Source organism: Boleophthalmus pectinirostris, unplaced genomic scaffold (assembly GCF_026225935.1).
Source record: "Boleophthalmus pectinirostris isolate CB_2022bp ecotype Guang Dong unplaced genomic scaffold, ASM2622593v1 HiC_scaffold_4, whole genome shotgun sequence".
Classification (NCBI taxonomy): Eukaryota; Metazoa; Chordata; class Actinopteri; order Gobiiformes; family Gobiidae; genus Boleophthalmus; species Boleophthalmus pectinirostris.
This window is the reverse complement of record NW_026571353.1, coordinates 17,283,251-17,306,854: the sequence shown is the minus strand read 5'-3', so window position 1 is coordinate 17,306,854 and position 23,604 is coordinate 17,283,251. Positions and strand designations below refer to the sequence as shown.

Genomic DNA, 23,604 nt, shown 5'->3' with positions numbered 1-23,604 from the left:
AAAGTTCGAGTTGACTCGTGCCTTGTGGTCTAAAAACCTGACCACAAACTGTATAACAAATAAACCTTTATGACCAGAATCAAGATAATGATTTGTAATCATAACAAATAAGTGCCTGCGTTTATTTTTAATCTGGTACATAAAATCCAATTTGCAAGTTTTTAGCAAGCATTTGACATAATCATTCAAGATATTTATGGGAGGAATCCTTTAAAACAGCCTGGCATATTACATGCAGTAATATTACATATTACTGTGCCTAAAGAAGAATAGAAAACTTCTTGTTACCAAGCATGATTTGAAATCTGCCTTTCAAAAACATTAGACAGCACAGTAGATAGCTGTTTTCTGTATTTTAATAGGTTCCGAATATTTATCGAATGCGGGATGGTTTGGCGTGCAGACACTATTTTCAACTCCTCTCCCTTCCTCCTGGGCCAGAGTGTGTGAATAGAGCCAACACAATCTTGGGCAACCTGCTCCGAGCACTCAGACAGAGAGAGAGACAGAGAGAGGGAAAGAGAGAGAGAGAGAGAGAGAGAGAGAGAGAGAGAGAGACAGAGCGACACAGAGGGGAAGAGAGACAGAGGGCAGTTCTCTGGTGTGCACTCTTGTGGTTCTTGCTATAGCGTCACTGTTGCTTGATCTCTGGCAGTCCAGCTGTGTTAGAGGGGCTATTGCACTCATCAGTGAAAAGATACTCTAACCCCTGGATGTACACAAATGGACAAAAGTTGGATTTTTCTCTACAAAACTTTTTTACTCTTTCGTTTGGGATTTCTTTTTTCACAGGAGCCATTGAAGTCTATGACCACAAATTGCTCCAGGGCTGTTTATAGAGTGGACAGATCTATCAGCAACATGTCAAGATCTACACTGGAACAATGTTATTGAAAATACCGCACGCTTCAGACAAGACAAAGTGTAAAGTGTCGGCAATATGTGGGTATAAGTGACAAATAGTTTTGAGGAAAACTGTGATGCAAGAATGCTGCAGATTTGGGAGTTTGGGGATCCCTCCTATGTGTGACTGACTTGTGCATAATTATGGATATCACAACAGCGGCCAGTCTGACCAATGGCACTGAGTCGTACCACCCAGCAGCAGGGCCCTGGAGTCTGGTGGTGATAGTGCTGATCATCCCCACCATCGTGGTGGGAAACCTGCTGGTCATTATCGCTGTGGCGCACACCTCACAGCTCCAGACCACCACCAACATCTTCATCATGTCTCTGGCCTGTGCTGACCTCATCATGGGGGTATTTGTGGTCCCTCTGGGGGCCACTATAGTGGTGACGGGGAACTGGCAGCTCAGTGAAGTGTTCTGTGACTTTTGGACATCAGTGGATGTCCTCTGTGTAACCGCGAGTATTGAGACTCTGTGTGTGATCGCAGTGGATCGCTACATTGCCATCACCAGGCCACTACGGCACAAGGTGCTGCTCAACAAGTTGAGGGCCCGTGTCATTGTGTGCTTGGTGTGGTTGGTGTCAGCTCTAATATCATTTGTACCAATAATGAATGGCTATTGGCGAGCCAACGATGATAAAGAAGCTATCAAATGCTACAATGAACCTGCATGCTGTGACTTTGTGACCAACATGCCCTTTGCTATTATTTCCTCTACAGTTTCTTTTTATATTCCACTCCTCATAATGATTTTTGTCTATGCTAAAGTGTTTTTGATAGCAACACGGCAGGTACAGCTAATAGACAAGAACAGACTGCGTTTCCAACATGAGGGTTCAGGACAGCTACAAGTGGGACTCCATATAAATAACATACTGCCGTCTGCATGTGCAGCCTACAGCGGCTGCAATGCCACCAAAAGGAAGAGCACCAAGCGCAGGCCCTCCCGCCTGATGCTGGTGAAGGAGCACAAAGCACTCAAGACTTTAGGTATCATCATGGGGACTTTTACTGTCTGCTGGCTGCCCTTCTTTGTGGCCAACATTATCAATGTATTTTACAGAGGCATCCCAGACTGGATCTTCAGACTCCTGAACTGGTTTGGGTACATAAACTCAGGCCTCAATCCCATTATTTATTGCAGGAGCCCAGAGTTTCGAACTGCCTTTAAGAACTTGCTGGGTTGCCCCTGGCTGTCCACATTATGGCTCAACTCTTTGTATAAAGAGCTTCAGACTCGCTGCCCTTGTTTTCTTTGGGAGGCAGAGACGGTCAATACTCGCACCTTCCAAAAGCCTCCCAATGGAACGATGGAGGGCACTGAGAGCCTGGCCAGCACACTGGGGAGCTATCGCAGTGAAGAGGCATCTACTGCTCCTCTGCAGTCCAACGGGACCACACTGTACAGTGACATATCTGAGCCCGGAACCTCTTGGTAAGATTTACCAAAAACACACTATTTTAAATGAATCTGGCAATTACAATTGTAGTTTACTTTCTTACATTTTTTTTCATTCAAATTTAAGTAATCTATATAAATGAAAATAGCTCTGAATCATGCTACCCCTGTCCAGTCACACATTTCCAAAGCTGTTGGGTCCATGATTAGGCCACTGACTCCGAAGAAAGTATATAAAAATCATTATTAACAAAAACTTTCAAAATCAAAAATAAATAAAATATAATGATAAATATATTTGTAACTTTCATATTGAGTTAAAGCTAAAGCCAAAATCTACCACATTTTCAGTACAAAATGTACTATTTTATATAATTATGAACATTTGAATATTTAATTTCATGTTTTGCAAAGTGACTCATTTGGAAGTCCATATTTGGACATTGTAATACATGCCGACTCTGAAATAAATTGAGTGGAACGGTTTTATAAAAATAACCCTGTCTGCTGCCCTGGCAGCTGTGCCAGTGTTTCAGAATTACTAAACGAAAAGTGAAATTTAAGAGGTGTATTTCTGTCCCAGAGGAAATAAACACTTAAATGATGTGCTTTTTCTGTGTTACCTACAACCATCTTTCTAATCCTGCTGATGTCAGAACAGGAAGAATAACACACACATGTCTGTCTCCCATTACAAACATATTGTTGGTAATCTGTGGAATAATATTTCAGACCAGTGCAGTCAACAATGCATATCATTAATCTTAATCAGCCGGCTCCCTGTCAAACTTCAGGTCAATTCACAGAACAAGTTGTTTCCACTGAATGCAGTGTGCACGCCTGTTAGAGGGCCTCTGTGTGCCCTGCCCATCGTCCTGCATTACTGATAAATTTTTATCAACAACACACACAGACACCACGGTAACCAGGGGAGGAGGCTACTTAGACCTCAGCCAATCAGGACTCTTGAAATGCATCAGGTTAACCTGTGTTGTGACAGTTTAATATTAGCCTTACAATTCAAGAAAACAACTGGATGCATCTGCACTTTCTAAATCTAAGCAACCTTATTAAAAGTAAAAATACTGCACAAAACCCACACGCAGCATATTTCATTATTGGTCAAAAAGAAAATGATGCAGCTTGTATGCATTTATAATGAATTGTAAATTAACAATATGGTAACCATTAAATGGTTTATTACTTGCATATTAACTTAAATTATCTTGTACCTCAATTATCCTAAATGTAATGCAAAAGTATAACACTGCTGTTTAGTTATCAAAGTTAAAGTTAAAATTATAATAAAGAATAATTAAAAAAGAGGATTTTTTCAATAGATGTGGATTTTGGGAGTAGAATCCTAACATCACCTTTTGTAATCCCTGTGAGTAACCTACTTTTATTCCAGGCAAATATTTCATTTTAAATATTGACACAGCGCTCTGTATTTCCTTTTCTCTTTCTTGACAAGAAAACTCTTGTCTGCATGGATTCACACTGCAGACATAATCAATGAGGGCTATAAAAACGTGAGATATTTAAGAGCTTATAAAAGTCTTCCTTAAAAGGCGAGCGCTTAGCTGGGCTGTAAATCAGCCGTGGGGAAGGCTCGGTGGGTTCAGGGAAGTACTTTGAGCTGGATTAGAGATGTTAAGTGGGAGCAGCCGCCACAGGAAAAGTCAAGCATCATGACCAAATACTGTCAGTCAGACATTAAATCAAACTTCAGTAGTTTAACAGTTATGAGCAGAATTGGAGTTATTATCAAAATGAGTGGACGTTTGGAAATGTATCAATCTATCAAATATCTTAAGTGTTGTCTGGGAGAAAATATGATTTGTGAAAAATTTGATAAATACTGATATGAGCATCCAGCTGTGTAGTGGTGCACTGTAAGGTTTTAAATCATAAAAACTCTTCTTTACATAAAAAATAAATTATTATACATCTATCCCTAGGTTCTTGCCAGTAAAAATAAATCTAACTAACTGTGAACACCTAGTTGACATTAGGAGTAATAAACCATATTAGGCTGCTATGAAAAGAGGCATCACCAACCTTGTGTTTTCATACAAATACTTGACAGGCAACAATACAGGCACCCTTATCAACACTCTTGCACCCTCCAGCTTGTGTCACGTATGCACTGCTTCACATAGTAAAGGAATGGGCATATTATACACCATCAGTCAAATGTACATCTACTCTTGTCATATTTGTGAAACCATTGTCTTGTAAGAAACGTTTTGTCCTGCAAGGTGTGTTCTTTTCCAAGAGACAATAATTACATGTCAATTTGAAGAAGAGAGAGAGAGAAGAGCAGAAGAACAGAGATTCAATATGTAGTTAAGTAATTAATTAGGGTGAATAGCCTACCTAGTAAAATATAGTATAGTTCAGACATGTTATGACTTGCCTCTCTGGTCTTTGTACCTCTTCAAACATGTATTTAAGGATATTACAGTATTATGTGCAGGGTGAGCTCTTAGCACACTTGATCCAAGATTAGGAATTTAGGAAAATTTTATTTCATTGGACTGAGACCATAGACTGTAGTCTATGACTGAGATGCAGCCAAGTAAGCAGCAGAATAGATGAATAGACAGAAGTTAGTTTTGCTCAGATATCTCAGATGTCACAAAAATTATTATTATTATAGGGGAAGGGCTACTGTTAATACTCAGGTCCAATTCAATTATTGTGTATACAGACTGAAAGAATATTACTCAAGTAAGTATAGTAAGTAGTAAAACCACAGCTAAAAGCTTAAAATGTAACCTGTAGCAATGTATATATTTTCTGTTTGAAAAGCATTTGCTGTATGACATTGACAGTGCTAACAGGGGCAAACTGAAACATTCTATTTCACTTTAGAGTTCGATGGTCAAAAAAAGAGGTGCTGGAGCAGGCCCTGTGCAAAATGGATTTAATGGTATCTGACCTAAACCTGTCTGATCTCAGTCACACTTTGCAAAATCTGCTAATGTGCTGGAACTAAAACTAATACAAGGAATTTATGCTAATTTGATGCCAGTGCTTTATCTGTGAGTTCAGTTTACATTTATTCAAAAATATTTTTCATAAAGATTTGTATTATCTAGTTTCAGAAATGGTGTCAGAAATATTATTATAAAACATTTCTCATAGACTAAAACCTTAACAAATATAACATTAATACAGATACAATAGTTATATTTAAAATAAACATTCATGAAGAAACAGTACCAGGATCAAATCAAACAATAAACAGGACTAGAACTTCTCAACTCCAGGGCTCATCAAAATAAATTCCCAATAGAGATAAGGACTATTTTAGCCTAATGTTAAAGTAATGGAGATTTTAAAATTACATACACAACAGTGTGATAAATGTATCAGTGACCCAGCATCTTATCGGGTTGTCCCACGACATTTTTGTTTACTTTTTTTTTTATGTTTGTTCCAGAGCTATTACAACAGGAAGTTAAATTAGAACTGCAAAGACTTCCAAGCACCACAGAATATCACCTTACCACCTATTTTAGCTTTTTTTTTTTTTTGCTTTTAGTCAGACGGGGATCATACAGCAAATGGTACTTCGAAGACAACTGCTGTTAATCATCTCTATGTGAGCAGTGTCAACTTTGTTTTGTCATAAACTTTGAACTAACCACTATTGCCACGATGTTACCAATAGCATTAGAAAAACATCAACCTTTTCTGTAATGCTTTAGGCATTATCTTTACTGTACTGTTGACGTCTAGAGTACATTCAAAGCACTCTGTATACTGGTGTAAAAGGTTAAGGTGCTGCAGTAAGCATATGATTAGGCCCACATTACGCAAACTGATGTTTTGATTGTGTTTGAGGAGGGGTCTGGCTAGCACTAATGCTTTTTTTCCTGTGCCGTCACGGAGTCCAGGATCTTTCTGAACTAACTTTGTCTCCCCGGCGCCTATAATGTGCCTTTAGTATGCTCAGGCAGAGATCAAGTCCAAGAGAGCATGAAGGAGTGCAGGCAGTAGGATAAAACTAAACATTGAGGAATTGTCCTGTGGGAAACATCTATGCTTTAGCTGGAATTCAGGATCATTCACACTGAACCATGGTCTTTGCATGGATGTGAAGTTATAGTTTAGCTAAAAAGTTTTTAGTTTTCCTTTATTGCAAACTGGTAACAAAAATTTGATAATAAATAGAGAAATAATAATAATAAATCAATATTTTAAAAGAAGAAACAAAACATTTGGGCTTGACATCTAAACCTCAAAGATAAAGTAATTTCTGTTTGCACTGCATTGCACAGAGTCTGCAGAGAATGTAGTGCACACATACCAATGTAGTCCCAATACAAAGGTGTACCTTTAGCTGTAGTTCAGAGTTCTTGCCTTCCAGTTGTTCTGTTGAAGATCAGGATCTGTTCCAAGTCATCTATACATCTTCCTGTGTAGACATGTTCAAAGCCATGATAGCATCAGATTCCTGTTTTGTTTGGAGAGAGAGAAGGCCAGTGAATGAGGGGCACTTTAGCATTCTGCATATAGCAGCCGAAGGTTTTCAGTTACTTCAACCAAATGCAGGACTGTAAGCGTTAAGTCAAACAGGCGATGGATCGGCCAGTGGTGTCTTAGTGAACCATTTTTAGTAGCTGACTGTTTAATTGTATATAGGCTATTTCTTTAAACCTCTGCAGATAGGAGAAGGCATAGAGTGAGATAGTCGGAGTCTTGTGAGAGTTTGTTCTCCTCCTCAAATATGAATACAAAGTTTACAAGTACTTTCTCTTGTTTAGTAATTACAGTTTGGCTCAACTATATTGGTCTATATTGGTACTTAAAGTTGTGAGAACTTTTGTCAGTGTCATTAGCAAAGTCAGATGAATTCCTGCAATGTTGCCTTATCAGCCAGTCCCTCATATAATCTGTTCGAATGCAGGGTCTGGACCATAAATAGTGACAAAACAACCCTAATAACTTGAGATGGTCCAATCACAGAAGCTAATTTGTAGCATGTGTCTCTCAAATGCAGAAGACCATTCCTCTCAAAAACTGTCATATCATTCAGAACAAAATATATAACTTAATCCATTTATCCGCCTGTTGGTCACATCAAACTGAAACTGGGGACACCGAAGGGTTAGAACTCAGTGCTACACATATTAGTCTGGTTCCTGACAGGTTGCAAGTGTTACGTCACACCGTCTTTTAGTAGACTGTGATGCCCAAGGCATGTCTTTACAGCTGACCATTTTTTTTAGGCGACTACTGCCCTAAATGTTAGTCATACTATTGGCTAATGATAACATAGGTAGTGATGACATTCTAGCTAGTGGTGTTACATGAATTAAAAAGAATCTTTTCTAGTTTTAATTTAGAACATGATACATTTTTACAACTCTTTTCTGACTAGTTGTATTAATAAGACACATTTCTTTCTCTCTGCAGCTTTACTTTACAAGAAGCAGATGAGGATGGAGTATGAATATTAAAGAAACATGAATCCGCTACTGTTTTTTTCATGGCAACGAACAAAACACTAAGGACACTGTGAAGAAAAGAGGAACACCTGCTGAACGCATCCTAGCACATGACAAGCCTTGAACCCACTGACTGAACTTGGAAGAATCACCTGCGGCAAAGTGAATCTAGGAATATTCAAAACTATTGTGAGAATCAAAGGCCGACTTTTACAGTATTGTTATTTATGACTTGTTGACAAAACCAAAGCTGACCGAATGGGAAGCATTTGACAGAAATGCTGAAAAATAAACTGTGCCGTCACATATTTAAATCCAGTCTTAATTTTCTTTATCTTTTGAACCAAAACTCTGTATCCGCACAATCTTTTTTAATTTTATTTTTTGTATGAGTCCTAAAGTCTGTTATAACATACAGTACAATGGCAATGAATATTTATTTTTCAGACAAACAGGCTGTAAAATCAAGAAATCTCCAGTGGTACAGTATTACAAAACTGCCAAATAATGCTTACTAGACAATGGACAAGTTGTGTCACAACAGAAAAAAAAAAAATTGAATTGTATTGTAAACAAAGCATTTTACATAATTCATCATTGGTTTTAACCCTCTCAGGCTCAAATTAATTTTTAGTATCAGGAAAAATCTGATATTTGGGGAAAATTATAATATGGGGTAGTAATATACAATTCTGACTTTTTTATCCTTTGTAAAAAAAAAAAAAAAAAAAAAGTATTTTGTACTTCTGGCAGGCCGTTTGCGTGTAGCCATTCTTGCACAGTCTGCATTGCCCACGTTTATCAGCATGGATGGGAGAAAAGGCTCCTGAGTAAAAAAAGCTCATATAATATGGATGTGGAGTAAGTAGGTAATTGGAATTTAGCTGTTGCAAATCTGCAACGCCTGCCTGGAGAGGGTTAATAGAACTGCCATCAGTGTTGCACTGACATTGAAGACAGCTGAAATAAAAAATAAATCTGGTATTATGTTGTGGACATTTTGATAAGAATGTTAAAACGTCTGTTAGAATACCAAGTTGAAAATAAAATTGAAAACATTTCTTGTCCTAAGCTACAGTACCAGCATGTATCACAGGGAGGGAAATGACTGAAGCGTACACTTAGATTGCCGCCAATGGATGACGTGTGGTATAACTTCTCATCTTCCAAGGAACAATATTGAACAACGTCAGAGACCCTGCAAGAGAAAATACCAAATCAGAAATGCAGGCCATGTTCGAAACAACCTGAAAAATACATCTTGCTTGTGGGACCACCAAAAAAAAGCAGTATTTCAGGCCAACAACTTGGGATGGAAGATAATATCCTGTCTCAAGTTAAAGCCTAAGCTTATCAGCTCATTCCTACAACAATGTTTCTGTAAACTCAACTAGATTGGAACCAAATCCAAACATTATTTTACAGAAACCCCCACTTTCAAGTGTTGATAAGATACAGGATCCCAATAGGAACACTAAAATAAATCACTTTATATTCCAAATATAAAACATTGAGTGATTGAGTCTGCAGTTACCAGTCAAAAACAGAGCAGGTGGTTTTTAAACATGGGAAAAAGGAGAAAGGACAGCTGAACTCTAACATCTTTTAGTTTTCATCATGATTAGAATATTGTGCAATTGAGTCTAATGCAGAAATGAATCATCTTGCCAGTGGAAAGCAGGCATGAACATTGCTTCTATTGCAAAAGGAAAATTAAAAAGTGTTCCCTGGGCTTCCTGTGCTTATAGTGTGTCCTCAGATGACACCAGCCTTATTTACCACAGTCACTTTTCTCCAGAGCTTGTCAGACATAAAGTAAACTTCACAGCTCAATTCAGACCACTCTAATCCAATAAAAGCAGGGTAACTTAATAAGGAGACTGCTGGATAGTGCTTGGATGCAATGCCTGAAGTAACACTGTGCTTTGGAGTCAAATAAATCTGATATAGAGGTTGATTTTTTTAATATGGGTATTTGTTTTTATAATGTATTCATTGTATAGCCAGGGACACCCCACTGTAAGATTGTAACCATCAGTAATCAGTCACTAAATGTAGGGATTTTTGACACATTAAAGTGCACATGTTTTCAAATTTGAGTGAAATACAGTGAGTGTGAGAAATTATCACTCCACAGATGAGACTAGTAATGTGACCTGGTGGCGCCACCTACTTGTCTTGAAATATATCACTATAAAGTCTTACTGTGGAATATTTCAGGAAAGCAATAAGAGTGTGCTTAAGTGACTATACCCTACCAACTTAGTAATTGTTACTCCTTTATTATAGGTTAATTGATCGTGTGTCTTGGTGTATCTGGATACACTTTTGTTACATGCAATTTACTATTGCACAGCTGGGTAAATACAGATAACTACACCACATAGCAACGGCTGCATCTATAAGTGAAAAGGAAGGAAAATCCATCAACCTCAAGAACACAGAGTTTACCGTGATTAAATGGTTTTGTCGTTCTCTAAATTAAATAAAGTCTTTCTCTGAAGGTTCTTTCCGATGCCAATGTCTGCACAAGGAAATGTCCATCACACACAGGCACACACAGACTGTGGTTGGAACATGCTGTGTTTTCACTCTCTTTGATCAGTTTCCATATGACACATTTAACATGAGAAATGAGTGTGAAAAGGCTCTCCTTTCAAGCATTACCACACCAATTCTGTGAAAGGATAAAAATAAAAGCAGGTGCTAAATCAGCTACACAGAACAGTTATAATAGCCTTTACCCTTTTACTTCCTTAATTGTATGTTTTAGCCATCTACTGCCATCTAGTGCAGTCATTTGTAACTATTACTTTATTATGAGTGCATTGATAAATGGGGGTTTTGTCTGTGCCCTCAGGGAACTGCTGTTACTTGAGCAATTGAATTGAAAACTCAATCTTGACAAGAAGAGGAATTGATTTATTATATGTAGCTTATTGTAAACAAGGGCGTTCTATGGTATGACTATCCAAGAGCTTGAACCATATTTAAACAAAAAATAAAGGGATAATAAGCCCAACTCAGACTCCTATGGTCCACATTCATCTTCTTCTGTTTTGTTGATGTCTTAGGCAAGGCAAGGCAAGTTTATTTGTATAGCACAATTCGTACACAAAGTAATTCAAAGTGCTTTACAGAATAAGAAATACATTAAAATCATAATAAAAACAAATCAAAACTTAATCTTAGTCTTAATCTTGGGACAACCACCTCTAATTTAAGGGAAAAAGAGGCATGTCAGTGAATGTGGTGAGACATGTAGGAATGGACCCTGGAAATTTAAGCTCATAGATAATAGCTGCAAAAACATAAGATTTTCAAGTAACATCCAGGTTCCAACATAAGAAGAAAAAAGAAAAAGTAAAATATATATTATTATGCATACATTCATGTGGAATCAATGAAAAAATGGGACATTCTCTAAATAATTGGTATGAGTGTCAGACGACTAAATGCATGACAACAAAAGGAGGAATAATTCACCCTACTTACATTGCCAAGGCAAATGCTTTGCCCCATGTTATTGCTTTGATTTAATGCACAATAAATGCATACACTTGTCACTCTGTTTGCTGCTGTTGCTGTTTGTCATTCGCAGACACAACTTTTTTATCATTCAAGGTGCTGGAGTGTTACAACCCACTTTAACCCCTGGGTTTTATGCAGTCATATGAAACATTCCATTCTAAGCAATATAAAGACAGGTGGTGGAAAGGTGCCAGGTGAGGCATGCACACTTGTTTATAAAAAAAAAAAAAACAGTAAAAAAAAAGTGTCTTCCAGTGCCTGAAAGGTGCATTGTGTAACTTTTCTGGTGGAGGGTCTGTCAAATGCTTTTCTCCAGGGAGATGTTATTGCTTTGTCTAGAATGTTTCACAGTATTATTAAATCTTTCTATCTTCATGGAGACCAAAGTTACACGTCAGATCTATGGAGAGGCAACCCATCAGAATGCATGTTTTTCTAGGTATTTTTGAGCTATAAAACCATCTGTAATTGAATAAATGTAAAATAAAAATGTTTAATGTCATACTGTGGAACATTCCAGGCAGAGCAATGACATATCCATAGAAACAAGCAGTTGACGGACCCTCCACCAAAAAAGTTACACAATGCGCCGTTAACATGCATGTAGGGAACATACAGACCTACACATTTTTCTTAGAGTTCAGAACCTCCAGAATTAGCACTGATAATGGATTGGCTATAGGTGCTGGGCTTTAGGTAGTGAGGATTCAGATCAGAGAGAGTCTGAATAGGCCTAGGGTTGAACCAGCTGGACTACCTATCCTAATGTTTTCGTAATTAAAAATAAATCAGGATTATAATTGTTATCAGTAAAAGCTAGGCTAATTTGATTTGAACCTATGTATCTCATCTGGGGGCACATAAAACGTCATGTTTATGGAATTCAATCAAAACCTTGCGGTTCCTTGGGGTTTCACGTTATATTAGCGAGGGACAAGCTCATCCATAACGGTTGCCTGGTGACAGTGTTCTAACTGCGTGTGGTTTCCCGGGCAACAGCGCCTAAACAAAAGGCTGCGTGAAGAGGGCGCATAGCGTTTGATTTGGCTGCCTATGTTGAAGATGAGTCGTCCCAGCAGTTGCCCTGAAAAAAACGGGGACGACCAAAATGAAAACCACTACCAAGGAGCTGGAGGTCAGGAGTTTGCCCCCAACAGCACGGAGCAGCCTGAAACGAGAGTGTTGTCCGCATTTAGGAAAGACACTGAAGCAAGCAAAGTTTACCTGGCAGGACGCGGTAAGTGCAGAATTGGTCCGTCGCGCTGGGAAGGAGGATGGGTTGAGTTGCTCAGTGGGTGCTATAAACCCTCTGACCTGTTTGAGCAATCATGTTGAGGTTACTAAACAAACAAATAAAAACAAGGCAAACGTAATCCTGACTTGCTTGAACGTGGCTAACAACTGACTCGTTAGCTAAACTGTACAGGAAGTGTGATTAATTTGACTAAACTTTATTGACAAAACGTAACAATAAAAGTTGAGGTACTGTGGCTACAGGAGGAATGATAATGGGAAAAATAGAATAATCCATTTCTGAAGCCTTGTAAAGTGATAAAAATAAATATGAAATAGAAATACATTTTGAAGGTTATTTTCAGGACCACACTGAGATTATATACCAAAAAACAACAAAATAAAGCATTTATAATGTAGATTATTGTCCATTCAGCCGTATATTGTGATGATATCGTACTTCCAAATTCTTTCCAATATTCCCTATTGATTACTTTGCATTTTGTCATGAAATATCCACAAGGAAAGCTGACAAATATTGAACCTGATCATTTCTATTGTTGATTAGACCCTAGAACATCATCCTCCATTTTAATAGCCGATTCGTTTTAGCTACCCCCTGTCTGTATTAAATATTATTGGGCTTTACAATGTTGTGATGCCACACAGCAATTCACTGGCATATCGAATCTTATTACTAACCATTTATACACAATATTAGGCCAAATTATTATCATAGGCTATAACGTCATTATTAAATAACTGAAAACAAAGTATGTTTTTTTTCAATGGTTGGGACTCAATACAATATTTTTTATTTCTTTCCACAGAGTATTTTGGTGACGATGGGCAAACAACTGAACTGCGACTTGTCAGCAAAATAAAGCACCAGTTAAGTACAGACCCGACCTTTCGTCCGGAGTACCCGTCGCCTCTTGGGCTGACAGAATTTACCAGACAAGCCACAAACGTTACCTTGGGGGGAAGTCTGAAGCCAAGACTGGAGAGCCGGGTACTTTGTTTGTTTTGTGTGTTTATTATTAATAGAGCTGTACTAAATAACTTTTCTGATGCAGGTGTTGAAGGTCCAGACTCCTGGTTTTAATGCTGCTGTACGTCTGGGAGCTGAACTCTTAAGAGAGTGGTTTGAAAACACTTCTTGGTCAGGGCCAGTGTACCTGTCTGTCCCTTGTGATGGTAACTACCTGATACTTGTTTGTAAGCAAGAATTACATTGTGCAAGGCTTATGTTTTCAAGGCATATTGGTGTTCTCTGTTGATATATTGTTTCACATTTTTCTCATGTCTTGTTCTTTTTATTATGTTAATTTGAGGAACTGAGTGGTCAACAGCAAAAAAATAATATATACAATATATAAATATAGATCCACCGTCTATGGGTTTCAAAATAGTAACAAAATAGTACCACAGCTATAGCAATTAACAACATTAAAGCACAAAGATAAATGTCATCTCTGGCAACTTCTTTCTTTCTTTTTCCCAAATAACTTAATTTTTTTGCCTGGCAAAGGCCTAGTGCTGAAACGTTGCACAGTTTGTCCTAATAAATCTATAAATCTACAATTTGCAAGTAAGACTGTGTGCAGGATTTTTCTCCATGTTCTTGGGCTGCTCCTTCTCCTCCAACGCACCCATCTGAAGTAATTGATGAGTAAAGTTCTCATTCTTTTATCTCAAATAACTTAATTAAAAAGTTATATGAATACAGATTGATGAATAAGAATATATTAATAAGGATTACATTAACATTTTCTATAAACAGAGTTCTGACTCAGTACATAATTTACTTGTGTCTTTTTCGATTATTCAGCAGCTTTAAGAGTAAAAAAGGTTTAACACACTATATGTAATTTAAAGTGAAGGGTCTTGGGGTTTGCTTTCCTTTGTGAGTTTTTCTGTCTTGTCTGATATGCTATCTTGATCCCTCCTGCAGGCTCATTGGCTGGTATCTTCAAGGCAGCAGGCATCCACGATATCCGCCAGTATTACTATTGGGATGATAAGCTGCGTGGTGTTTGTTTGGACAAGCTTGTGGAGGATCTGGAGAAAGCTCCACAGCGAAGTGTTGTGGTTCTGTCTGCATCAGGCCATTACCCAACCGGAGTTGACCTTACTGAAAATCAGTGGGATGTGATTACACAAATCGTTAAGGTAGATTAGTAACATTTATAAAAAAGTATATTCAATCATGCAGTTCATGTCACCATTATTGTACATATCGTGGTAGAGGCGCATGCTGTTTCCTTTCTTTCTACTGCCCATACATGCTCTCTGTACTGGGGATTTGGGGCGTGATTCAAGGCCCATTCAGAAGTGTGCGGCGCTGGGGATGGAGCTCATCTGTGCACAGTCGTTCTCCCACTGCTTCGGACAATACGGTAGAAAATTCACAGAATATCATTATATTGCAATGATTACTATGAATATTTTTCCTGAAAAAACATGTAAGAAGGGAAAAGACTTAAATTACCTTATTTTCCTTGTCCTCTTTTTTCTTGATGGACCTTTCAATACAATTGTCTATAGTGAGCTTTCTCACTGTATTATGCACCTTAAAATCTATCTGTAGACACAGTAAAATATTGTTTTTCCATTAATGCACATGTAAAGAAAAAAATATAAAACTATATCTTAGATACCAAATCAACAACATTGCATCCTGGAGGCAGGATCTGCCTTATAAAGCTATTGATTTATTTCATCACTGTTCTTTCCTTTACCAGGTGAGGCTGTCGGTCATCTTATATATGTCTTAAAAGACAACTCTCTTCTGATAAAAAAGCAGTGTCGTGCTAGGGAGATTGTGAAATCCCTTTGGGCTCAGCCTTCTATGATGGGCGCACATATTGTTGCCACTATTCTGAGTAATCCAGCCCATTTTGTTGAGTGGTAAGTGATTGAATAATCGTTGAATCACAGTGGGCCACTATTATTCCTTATGATTTTAATTAAATACTATATATAATATGTTAATCATCAGATGGAATATAATAATTTTATGAACACATTTTCCTTTCTTCTTTGTTTAACAGGCAAGAAGAGATAAAGCGGGTTGTTGAAAGGTGCATGTTGATCCGACAGCTTTTGAGAGAAAGACTGAGACATTTAGGATGTCCAGGCATTTGGGACCATCTCACTACACAGCAAGGACTATTTAGCTGTATTGGATTAAGTGGTGAGAAATTTAAACAAACTTGACAATATAGGCTGCTTACTGAGCTACACATTGCATTCATTCTAGTTATTACAACATGCTTTTAATACTTTAATACTTCAGATTTTTGATCCATTGTGTAGCAGCCTCAACTCACAACTCTCTGCATGAAAACATTTGGTCAATAATTGTTTTTTTCTCATCATTTAGACCCACAGGTGGAATTCTTGGTGAACTCAAAGCATGTCTACCTTCTACCAAACGGCTGCCTAAATGTGAGTGCAATCAATGGAGGGAATCTGGAGTATGTAGCAGAGTCTATACATCAAGCCACTTCACTGTGACATTGTGATTGTTACAGAGGTCAAAGTATAGAAATTTACTAATTCATTTTAGTCATTAACCCATTCAGGCTAATAGCTCTACTCTTAAGTGACAAAGTGTTTTCTTATGCATTAGCAGTTGCATGTAACAGCAAAGATATATCGTAAAAATATGTTTCTACTGGATAAAGAATCCTCATCATTTAGGTGAACACACTGCCATTTAATACTGCATCTTGTAAATGTTATAATCATTTATACTAATGCTGTCTATTGTAAATTGTGTATGGAATATAAAATGTAAGTTTACAATGTGGATATATAGCTATTTTTAGTTACACTACATTTTGTTAATTAATATTTAAAGTGGCTGTAAATTTAAAACGGTGAATCAAATTGTGACTTGAGTGTTGTTTCTGCCTGTCTGTCTCACTCTCACAACTTATATATTTACTCACATATATTCCTTCACCCTCTAAGTATCCTTTGATCATATTAAGGTCAGATTTGTAAATGAGAATTGTTTTTCCCAGATTTGAACAGACATTTGTAAGATAAAGGTGAAATTTCAATTACATACACTTACAGTTTAGGAGACTTCATTTCATTTCATTTCATAAACATTACCATCAGTGTCCAAAATGTTAACTTTTTGGTCCAATATTCAAAAAAGCAGAATGAGCTCTCCTCTTTGGGTTGTCAGATCCCACAACCAAAAGCCTTTTTGCAATGAATATAGCAGTTAAGTTCATTCATTCAGCATAAGGGTTCAGCAATGATAGTAATGTTAAGTTTCAGGTGTATAGTGTAGCAAATATTTTACATTAGCTTTTAATTCCATGAGAACAGGGTATTTTAATGCAGCTGTGGTCTTTGCCTTTTCATGTGAGCAACCTTGAGAAACTGCAGGACCAATCAACCTGCAGGACCAATCACACAATCAAGTCCTTTTGATGTAGTTTTGAACTCCTCAAGTACATCAAAGCATGCATAAGCAAGACTATGCCTGGGACAGTTCAGTGTCTTTTAAGTTATGTTTGATGGTAATTGCAGAAAACATACCAATCACCCAGGTCAATGTCCCCCAAGCTGGATCATCCATCTAAATTGGCTGCAGAGTATAACTTGGACATGTCTCCAATGTGTGTAATACAGATTCAAGATTAGAAACTGACTTGATGTTAATCAACAAAGCACACTGTTGCTCTGAAATAAAATTATGGCAATTTAAAACTCTATAGACAATTGAACCCTAGAACTGGATTTGGACTTTGGTCTTTATGAACAAATGACTCAAAAATGAAACCTCCCCTACATGGACATAAAATTTAAAAATCACAAAGTTTTGGGTGTCTTTGTATTGCATTAACAAAGTTAACCACAATCTTAAAATCCTCTTAACACTTTGTACAGACAGTGATTGGATCAAATCGATGAACTGGCGGGGAGCAGGAGCAGAGCATGCCTTCATCATGACTGGTGCAAATTATGTCAGTTGACTGTGAAGCCGCAGGCCCACGGGTGCAGCCAGTGGAGATCTGGTCAACGCTGATCAATGATTAGGCGTGACTCACCCAGAATCACAGGCAATATCTGCTTGTTACTACTCTAAAGACTGGCTTTTGTTAAAGTTAGTACAATACAAGCTGTTACCTAACCAAAGGGCTGATCATGCCACAGTATTTGAAAAGTTAACTACTATTATTTAAGAGAATTATAGACTAGGGAGAAATGGACACTTCCATATACTGTATATAACTCTAGACAGCAATATAACGTAAGAAAAAAAATATGGACTGATTGAACACTCAAAGTGCTCCATGAACATAACTTGCACCTTTCGTCTCTGAAATTAGACTTGAGTGGTGGAGACTGGAGAAGGGCAGGGCTCTAAATGCAACGCCTTCAATGGACATAGGGATTGTATAGAGCATTGTGAGCACAAGGTACAGACTATGAAAAAAGGAAATGCATGGCATGATGATATGCTTGACTTTTTCAACATGCCAGTGTAGCTTTAAAAACTGTCAAATTGATCAATATTTTGACAAAAATAAACAAATGTTACACACAACTTTAACATGAAAAAGTAAGTGTAACAGTATGTGAAGACGAATATACAATGTTAGTAGGATCTTTTAGTGATTCAAAGGAAGGTACAAGCTGTGGGAAGTCCAGTTACAATAAAAAGCACATGCTTCTTTCAACACAAACCAGAACACAGATCAAATGATCAGCAAGTCATTTGAATAGAACATCAACATCATTGCATCATTTCCTTGTGTGTACGCAACTGTTATTTTCAAGAGAAAACATCACTGTGACGTTGGATTAGCTTTGACCTTACCGTGTTTACTTTACCTTTCCTCTACTCAACCAAGAAAAGCTCTTGAATAATCAATCCATAAGGAAAAACAAATCTCTCATCTTCATCTTAAAGTGTGGTACAAGAGCTTTATTCATTCAAAATTCAAGTAACATCCCTGGTAGTATCCACAGTTGCCTATTATCCAACACATGTTTTTGCACTTGAATTTTGAGTATTTCCCTTTTTGTACCAAACTTTATTGGTTGGACCCATCTTCAGTTGTTCTCACAGAGCCCTAGCATGAGTAAATTATTAACATTAAAATGCAGCACTGTGTATGGCCCATGGGAAGAGTGGGGCAGGTTAAGCTTGTGACAGCTGCATTCCTTGATCTAAAATGGAAAAAAGCTGTTTAAATTAAAGCTAATCAAGTGCCTAAAACAGTGTCTTCAATCTCACTGTCCCTAGCCATTTGACAAGATTAAATATATATCTGTATATGTGCCTATTCTAGTGGGCCATTCAACTTGATTAATTACGTGGTTCAAAAATACGGTGAAAAACATGCACTCCTACTGTGATCATGCAAATAATCAACACATTACTGTGGAGCATTTCAAACAAAGCAACATCTCCATGGAGTCAAGCAGGTGGCAGACCCTCCACCAGATGTTCCATTTAGCAATTATAAACATATAACATAAGAAAATGTGCATTGTCAATAAGGGTGTTTGCTATTTAAAAATCACAAACCTTCAAAATAGAAATAAACCAACAAACAAACAAAATAGCCCTGTTTAACATTGATGATTTTAAAGTGTCGCTATGAGAGTTTTTAGATGGAGGGGCCCAAACCTGATTTTCTCCATGGAGACGCAGTTGTTTTGAATGTTAATGTTTCACAAAACTGAGCTATCTCCATGGAGACAAGCATGTGACTCCTCCTAACCAAGTATTTTTGGCAAGAAAATACCTGGAATTAAATAAATGTAGCACATTTCAATCAAAGCAATTACATTTTCAGGAGACAAGCTGATGATGGATCTTCCCCCTTTAAATATATGAATATGCACCTTTAAATAAGAGCATAGACCACTTCTGTAAGATGGAATCTTGTATTGATTTTGATCATGTTGATTAATTGTCAGTTGGTATAAATAATCAAAAAGCTAATTCTGACTGACTTTATTTCACCTTCAAATAATAACAATCATAGATGCAATAAGATCCATCTGTTCTCATAAAAAAAAGCTGTCTTTTGTCATGCAGACATCTCATTACGTCATACAGTCTTATCAGTATGCGCCTTGCTCCCTTTGTCAAATATTTGAAGATGACGCTCATACGCTGACCCCCAGTGGTCTACTCCAACTCCACTGCTGTGTCACCTTTGGCTTATTCTTGCATGTAACATCAGCAACTCATTAAATGCAAATATTATGCCACACTGTTGCCCGTAATTGCCCTATTATAAAAAATACAAATTGCTGTAATTAACTTGTAATTCGTAACCTGGGTGAAAAGATTTTACAGAGTGTATGGGAAAGGGTCTACATCTGAATTTCATAATGGAATAAACACTTTGGGTCATAAGTGGCAATTAACCAGGTTATGTGACTGCTGACCAGCATTTGGATAAAACAAAAACAAAACAGCCTTTTAGATCAGTCAGCACACATACACATATTTGCTTTAAGTGTGTTTTAACAACTTACAGAGCTTTAATTAACAAGCACTGAATGTGGCCCGCATGCTTTGTGTTTAAGGATACAATAAAGAAGTGTACACTAAGATGGACATAAGTGTTGAGGTCTAAAAATCAACTTCTTATATGAAGCTGTGAAATATGACCATTCTTATTTAGGCCAAACTTGTAGCCTACTTCTTACAGGTGTTGCTATGGCATTATTACTAGTCAATGCAATAAAAGCATATGAAATGTAATAATAAAATAGGAGGTTCAAAGTGGTCAAGATGTAGGCTATAAATAAAGTAGCCTAAAATTGTGGCCTGATTTTTAGGCCTGGTAATAGCAAAAACTTGGGGGAAATTCAAAAATTTGTGGCAATGGGCTACAGCATTTTTCCTAATACCTGCCCATTATGCTAATAATAATAATAATAATAATAATAATAATAATAATGGTTGAACTATTTGGGATGATCCTTCGCTTTGGTAAGTAGCAGAAACATTATTGATGCTAGTTTATCCCCTGTGATCCTTGGGGTTGTGAGGTGCGCGCACAGGGGACACGCGTCAGAAGCTGTCAGTCAACTTTACAGGTGCTTAAATGCGCGGAGCTGCAGATCGTGCGCGCACATGTTTCTCGGCTACTCTCGCGCACTCGTTACACACAGTTCAGTTATGACCGTTCTCACCGAGCTTGACTGCCGAGGCTCCAGGACGCGTGGTTTAGAGCGGCTTTTGAGCGACTGTTGGATCCCATCTCTCCTGGTCGAATTTATCCAGCTCTCTCACGGGGAACTCAGGGAAGGTAAGTGCACTGTGAGCACGGTATTATTTATTTTAAATGAGGCTACTTATTGACTGAGGAGGCAAATGAGCTATGGGTCTGGTATTATAGTAGCCTAGAAAAAGTAGGCTGATCACGCCAGTGTTCTTAATTTGTTAACGCACAGGCTAATGCTTGTTGAAATAAGAATTTTTGAACATGTTGAGCGTAATGATTCTCAAAAACAGTCGACAGTGCTTTTTTCACAATTTGGTAAAACTAGCCTATTATTGTTAGTGGTTGTGCATTACCCATTATCATTTACCCTGTCTATTATGAGGAGGACAACACTTCAGGTAGCCTTATATAAACATTCATCCTGCTGCTATTGTCCACTCATGACGCACCTCTGTTTAGGTTCAATATACATGTAAATTTGTCAGTGTTACAGTTATCGCCTTATGTGTGTAAGACTCAGATTCATACAACAACATCTAAGGCTGCTGTTTAAAACATTATGTCATGGTAAACAATTTCTGAGTTATATTAACATTATCATTATATTAACAGTATGGTTGTCTTTTGTTTGACTTGTGCATTCATACTTTTGTCCTGGTTTGGTCCTGGTCTTAGTCCATTTGAATCCTAATATAGACTTGGTTTGGTCCTATTCTTATTCTGAGTTAGTGTCAGTAGGTTTAGTCCATCTGAAGTCTCATTTTTGATGTGGTGCCTGTTTCTGGTGTGAAAACACACTAAGTGCATGTTATCTACCCTGAAGTCTCTGCAGTATTAAAAAGACTACTGTGTACAGTACTGAGGAAAAGAGCTCATTCATTTCCTTTCATTAAGTGTGCAGTGTTTCACAGCACAGGTATTTCTAATGAGGCTTAAAACAGGAGAACTGGAGTCCTGTGTCACTTCCACTGATTTCTGTGGCGGCCGACACGCTGACATTTAACAAAGCATGTTATTGGATATGTATTATTTTTGGATACTAATGATTTTACCTTTTCCAGGTTGATGTTACTAGTTGGGGATGGAGAACACTGGCAGTGTGTGGCCCACAGAAGTGAATGAGAGTGACTCTGGCCAGGTGTTTGAGGTGTCCCTGCAGAATGGCTCATCCAAACGCAGTCCTCAGTTTGAAGGCGTAGAGCTGCTGCAGTCATTCAAGCCTCTCATCATCCCCTGCTACACTGTGGTGGCTCTTGTGGGCGTCTTTGGAAATTACTTGCTGCTCTATGTGATCTGCCGCACTCGCAAGATGCATAATGTCACCAACTTCTTTATTGGAAACCTGGCCTTCTCTGACATGCTCATGTGTGCGACATGTGTGCCTTTCACCCTGGCATACGCGTTCAACCCCCATGGCTGGGTATTTGGGCGTTTCATGTGCTACCTGGTCTATCTCATCCAACCTGTGACTGTGTACGTGTCAGTCTTCACTCTCACTGCTATTGGTGTGGACCGGTAAGTGAGAGCCAGAGACATAATCAACACTCAATCGATACTGTTGGAAAATGACATGCTACAGCCCTCCTCTTTGTGTTTCAATAAGATAAATGCATGTCACAGGTTGAAATAGTACATTCTGTTTCTGATATTCTGAGAACATAATACTGAAAAACTCTGTTATATTTTGATAAATGATTAAAAAGACCAATTGTCCATAGACTGATAATGTGATTTCTTTTTTGCTTCACACCACAGTGGGTTTTAGATTTCCATTTTAAACAGCTTCTCTCTTTTTTTCTTCACAGATATTACGCCACAGTGCATCCTCTGAAGAAACGTCTTTCAGTTCTGTCCTGCACCTACCTCCTGACTGGGATCTGGCTTCTCTCCTGCAGCCTGGTGGCACCGGCTGTAGCACACACTTACCACGTGGAGTTTAAGAATGAGGGCTTCACCATCTGCGAGGAGTTCTGGATGGGCCAAGAGCATCAGCGTTTGGCCTATGCATACAGCACCCTATTTGTGACCTATGTGCTGCCTCTGTCTGCACTCTGCATCTCTTACCTGTGCATCTCCGTCAAACTGAGGAACTGTGTAGTGCCAGGACATATGACTGAGAGCCAGGCAGAGGCCCAGCGGATGCGGAAACGCAAGACCTTTCGCCTGGTCAGCCTGGTGGTGGCAGCGTTTGGCATCTGTTGGATGCCCATTAGTGTGTTCAATGTGCTGAGAGACATAGACATTGGTTTGATAGATAAGCGTTACTTCCTGCTCATTCAGCTGTTGTGTCACCTGTGTGCCATGAGCTCCTCGTGCTGTAACCCTTTTCTCTATGCCTGGCTGCACGACCGCTTCCGCGCTGAGCTGAGGAAAATGTTCACGTGCCGACAGCGAATCGGCATCTCTGCCAATAACTGTGCCACAGCCAGTGTAGTTTAAAGTGTGATGTCAAGTCATTTGTATACAAAGGATTTTTGTCTGTTACAGCTATTGACATCAATGGAGGACAGGAATTGTACTTAAATCATTACATTGAAAGATGTGAGTTAGTCCCATCACATTATGCTGAGCCGATACTTCTTTGATACTTCATACGAAAAATGAAGAAAATGCATAGATTGTACATACTTAAGTCTGAAAATACTGCTTTGCTTTTAAAGCTGCAGATTTAGCCTTGCTGCTCTATTCAGTGGCAGACTGTATTGTGAGGTGTTTATAAATAGGTATGTCCTTGTCAAGTGTAAAAAAGAAGCAACCTTTGGAAATGTTGCTATCCATTTCAATGAAATAACTTTATATTTTATGTATCTAAAATGTAATCTCAGCCTAATATTTCAACTCATCTAGATGGACTCA

The 23,604-nt window shown here is 38.1% G+C and overlaps 3 protein-coding genes and 1 long non-coding RNA gene across 5 annotated transcripts; 3 read left to right on the top strand and 1 right to left on the bottom strand.

The window, feature by feature from the left end:
- The first annotated feature begins 587 nt into the window (after positions 1–587).
- On the top strand, positions 588–9,440 carry adrb3a (adrenoceptor beta 3a). Its single transcript, XM_020935459.2, has 2 exons — positions 588–2,345; positions 7,737–9,440. The coding sequence occupies exons 1-2, from the start codon at positions 1,048–1,050 to the stop codon at positions 7,771–7,773; spliced, it is 1,335 nt and encodes a 444-aa protein (XP_020791118.1). The 5' UTR covers positions 588–1,047; the 3' UTR covers positions 7,774–9,440.
- On the bottom strand, positions 6,661–12,707 carry LOC129411359 (uncharacterized). The gene is made up of 3 exons (XR_008633272.1): positions 12,524–12,707; positions 8,888–8,966; positions 6,661–6,774 (listed from the first exon to the last, which is right to left on the bottom strand). It is a non-coding gene; the product is annotated as an uncharacterized LOC129411359 (long non-coding RNA).
- On the top strand, positions 12,338–16,314 carry got1l1 (glutamic-oxaloacetic transaminase 1 like 1). 2 transcript variants are annotated; one of them, XM_020935361.2, is made up of 8 exons: positions 12,338–12,536; positions 13,363–13,544; positions 13,609–13,729; positions 14,487–14,704; positions 14,781–14,931; positions 15,277–15,442; positions 15,586–15,728; positions 15,918–16,314. In XM_020935361.2, exons 1-8 carry the CDS (start codon positions 12,353–12,355, stop codon positions 16,049–16,051), a joined length of 1,299 nt encoding a protein of 432 aa, XP_020791020.2. In that variant the 5' UTR covers positions 12,338–12,352; the 3' UTR covers positions 16,052–16,314. The 2 variants fall into 2 exon arrangements, with proteins under 2 accessions (XP_020791020.2, XP_055018026.1); XM_055162051.1 differs by having other exon boundaries at positions 14,781–14,997.
- A 4,333-nt stretch (positions 16,315–20,647) lies between these two features.
- prlhr2a (prolactin releasing hormone receptor 2a) lies at positions 20,648–23,595 on the top strand. The gene is made up of 3 exons (XM_020935550.2): positions 20,648–20,832; positions 21,810–22,263; positions 22,554–23,595. The coding sequence occupies exons 2-3, from the start codon at positions 21,830–21,832 to the stop codon at positions 23,185–23,187; spliced, it is 1,068 nt and encodes a 355-aa protein (XP_020791209.1). The 5' UTR covers positions 20,648–20,832; positions 21,810–21,829; the 3' UTR covers positions 23,188–23,595.
- The last annotated feature ends 9 nt before the right edge of the window (positions 23,596–23,604 follow it).

Excerpts from the sequence above, each read along its gene's own strand:
- adrb3a (XM_020935459.2), top strand. The coding sequence starts at position 1,048 with ATGGATATCACAACAGCGGCCAGTCTGACCAATGGCACTGAGTCGTAC. Across the intron at positions 2,346-7,736 it reads TCTGAGCCCGGAACCTCTTG|CTTTACTTTACAAGAAGCAG; the intron begins GTAAGATTTACC and ends TTCTCTCTGCAG.
- got1l1 (XM_055162051.1), top strand. The coding sequence starts at position 12,353 with ATGTTGAAGATGAGTCGTCCCAGCAGTTGCCCTGAAAAAAACGGGGAC. Across the intron at positions 13,545-13,608 it reads AGCCAAGACTGGAGAGCCGG|GTGTTGAAGGTCCAGACTCC; the intron begins GTACTTTGTTTG and ends TTTCTGATGCAG. Across the intron at positions 13,730-14,486 it reads CCTGTCTGTCCCTTGTGATG|GCTCATTGGCTGGTATCTTC; the intron begins GTAACTACCTGA and ends TCCCTCCTGCAG.
- prlhr2a (XM_020935550.2), top strand. The coding sequence starts at position 21,830 with ATGGAGAACACTGGCAGTGTGTGGCCCACAGAAGTGAATGAGAGTGAC. Across the intron at positions 22,264-22,553 it reads ACTGCTATTGGTGTGGACCG|ATATTACGCCACAGTGCATC; the intron begins GTAAGTGAGAGC and ends TTTTCTTCACAG.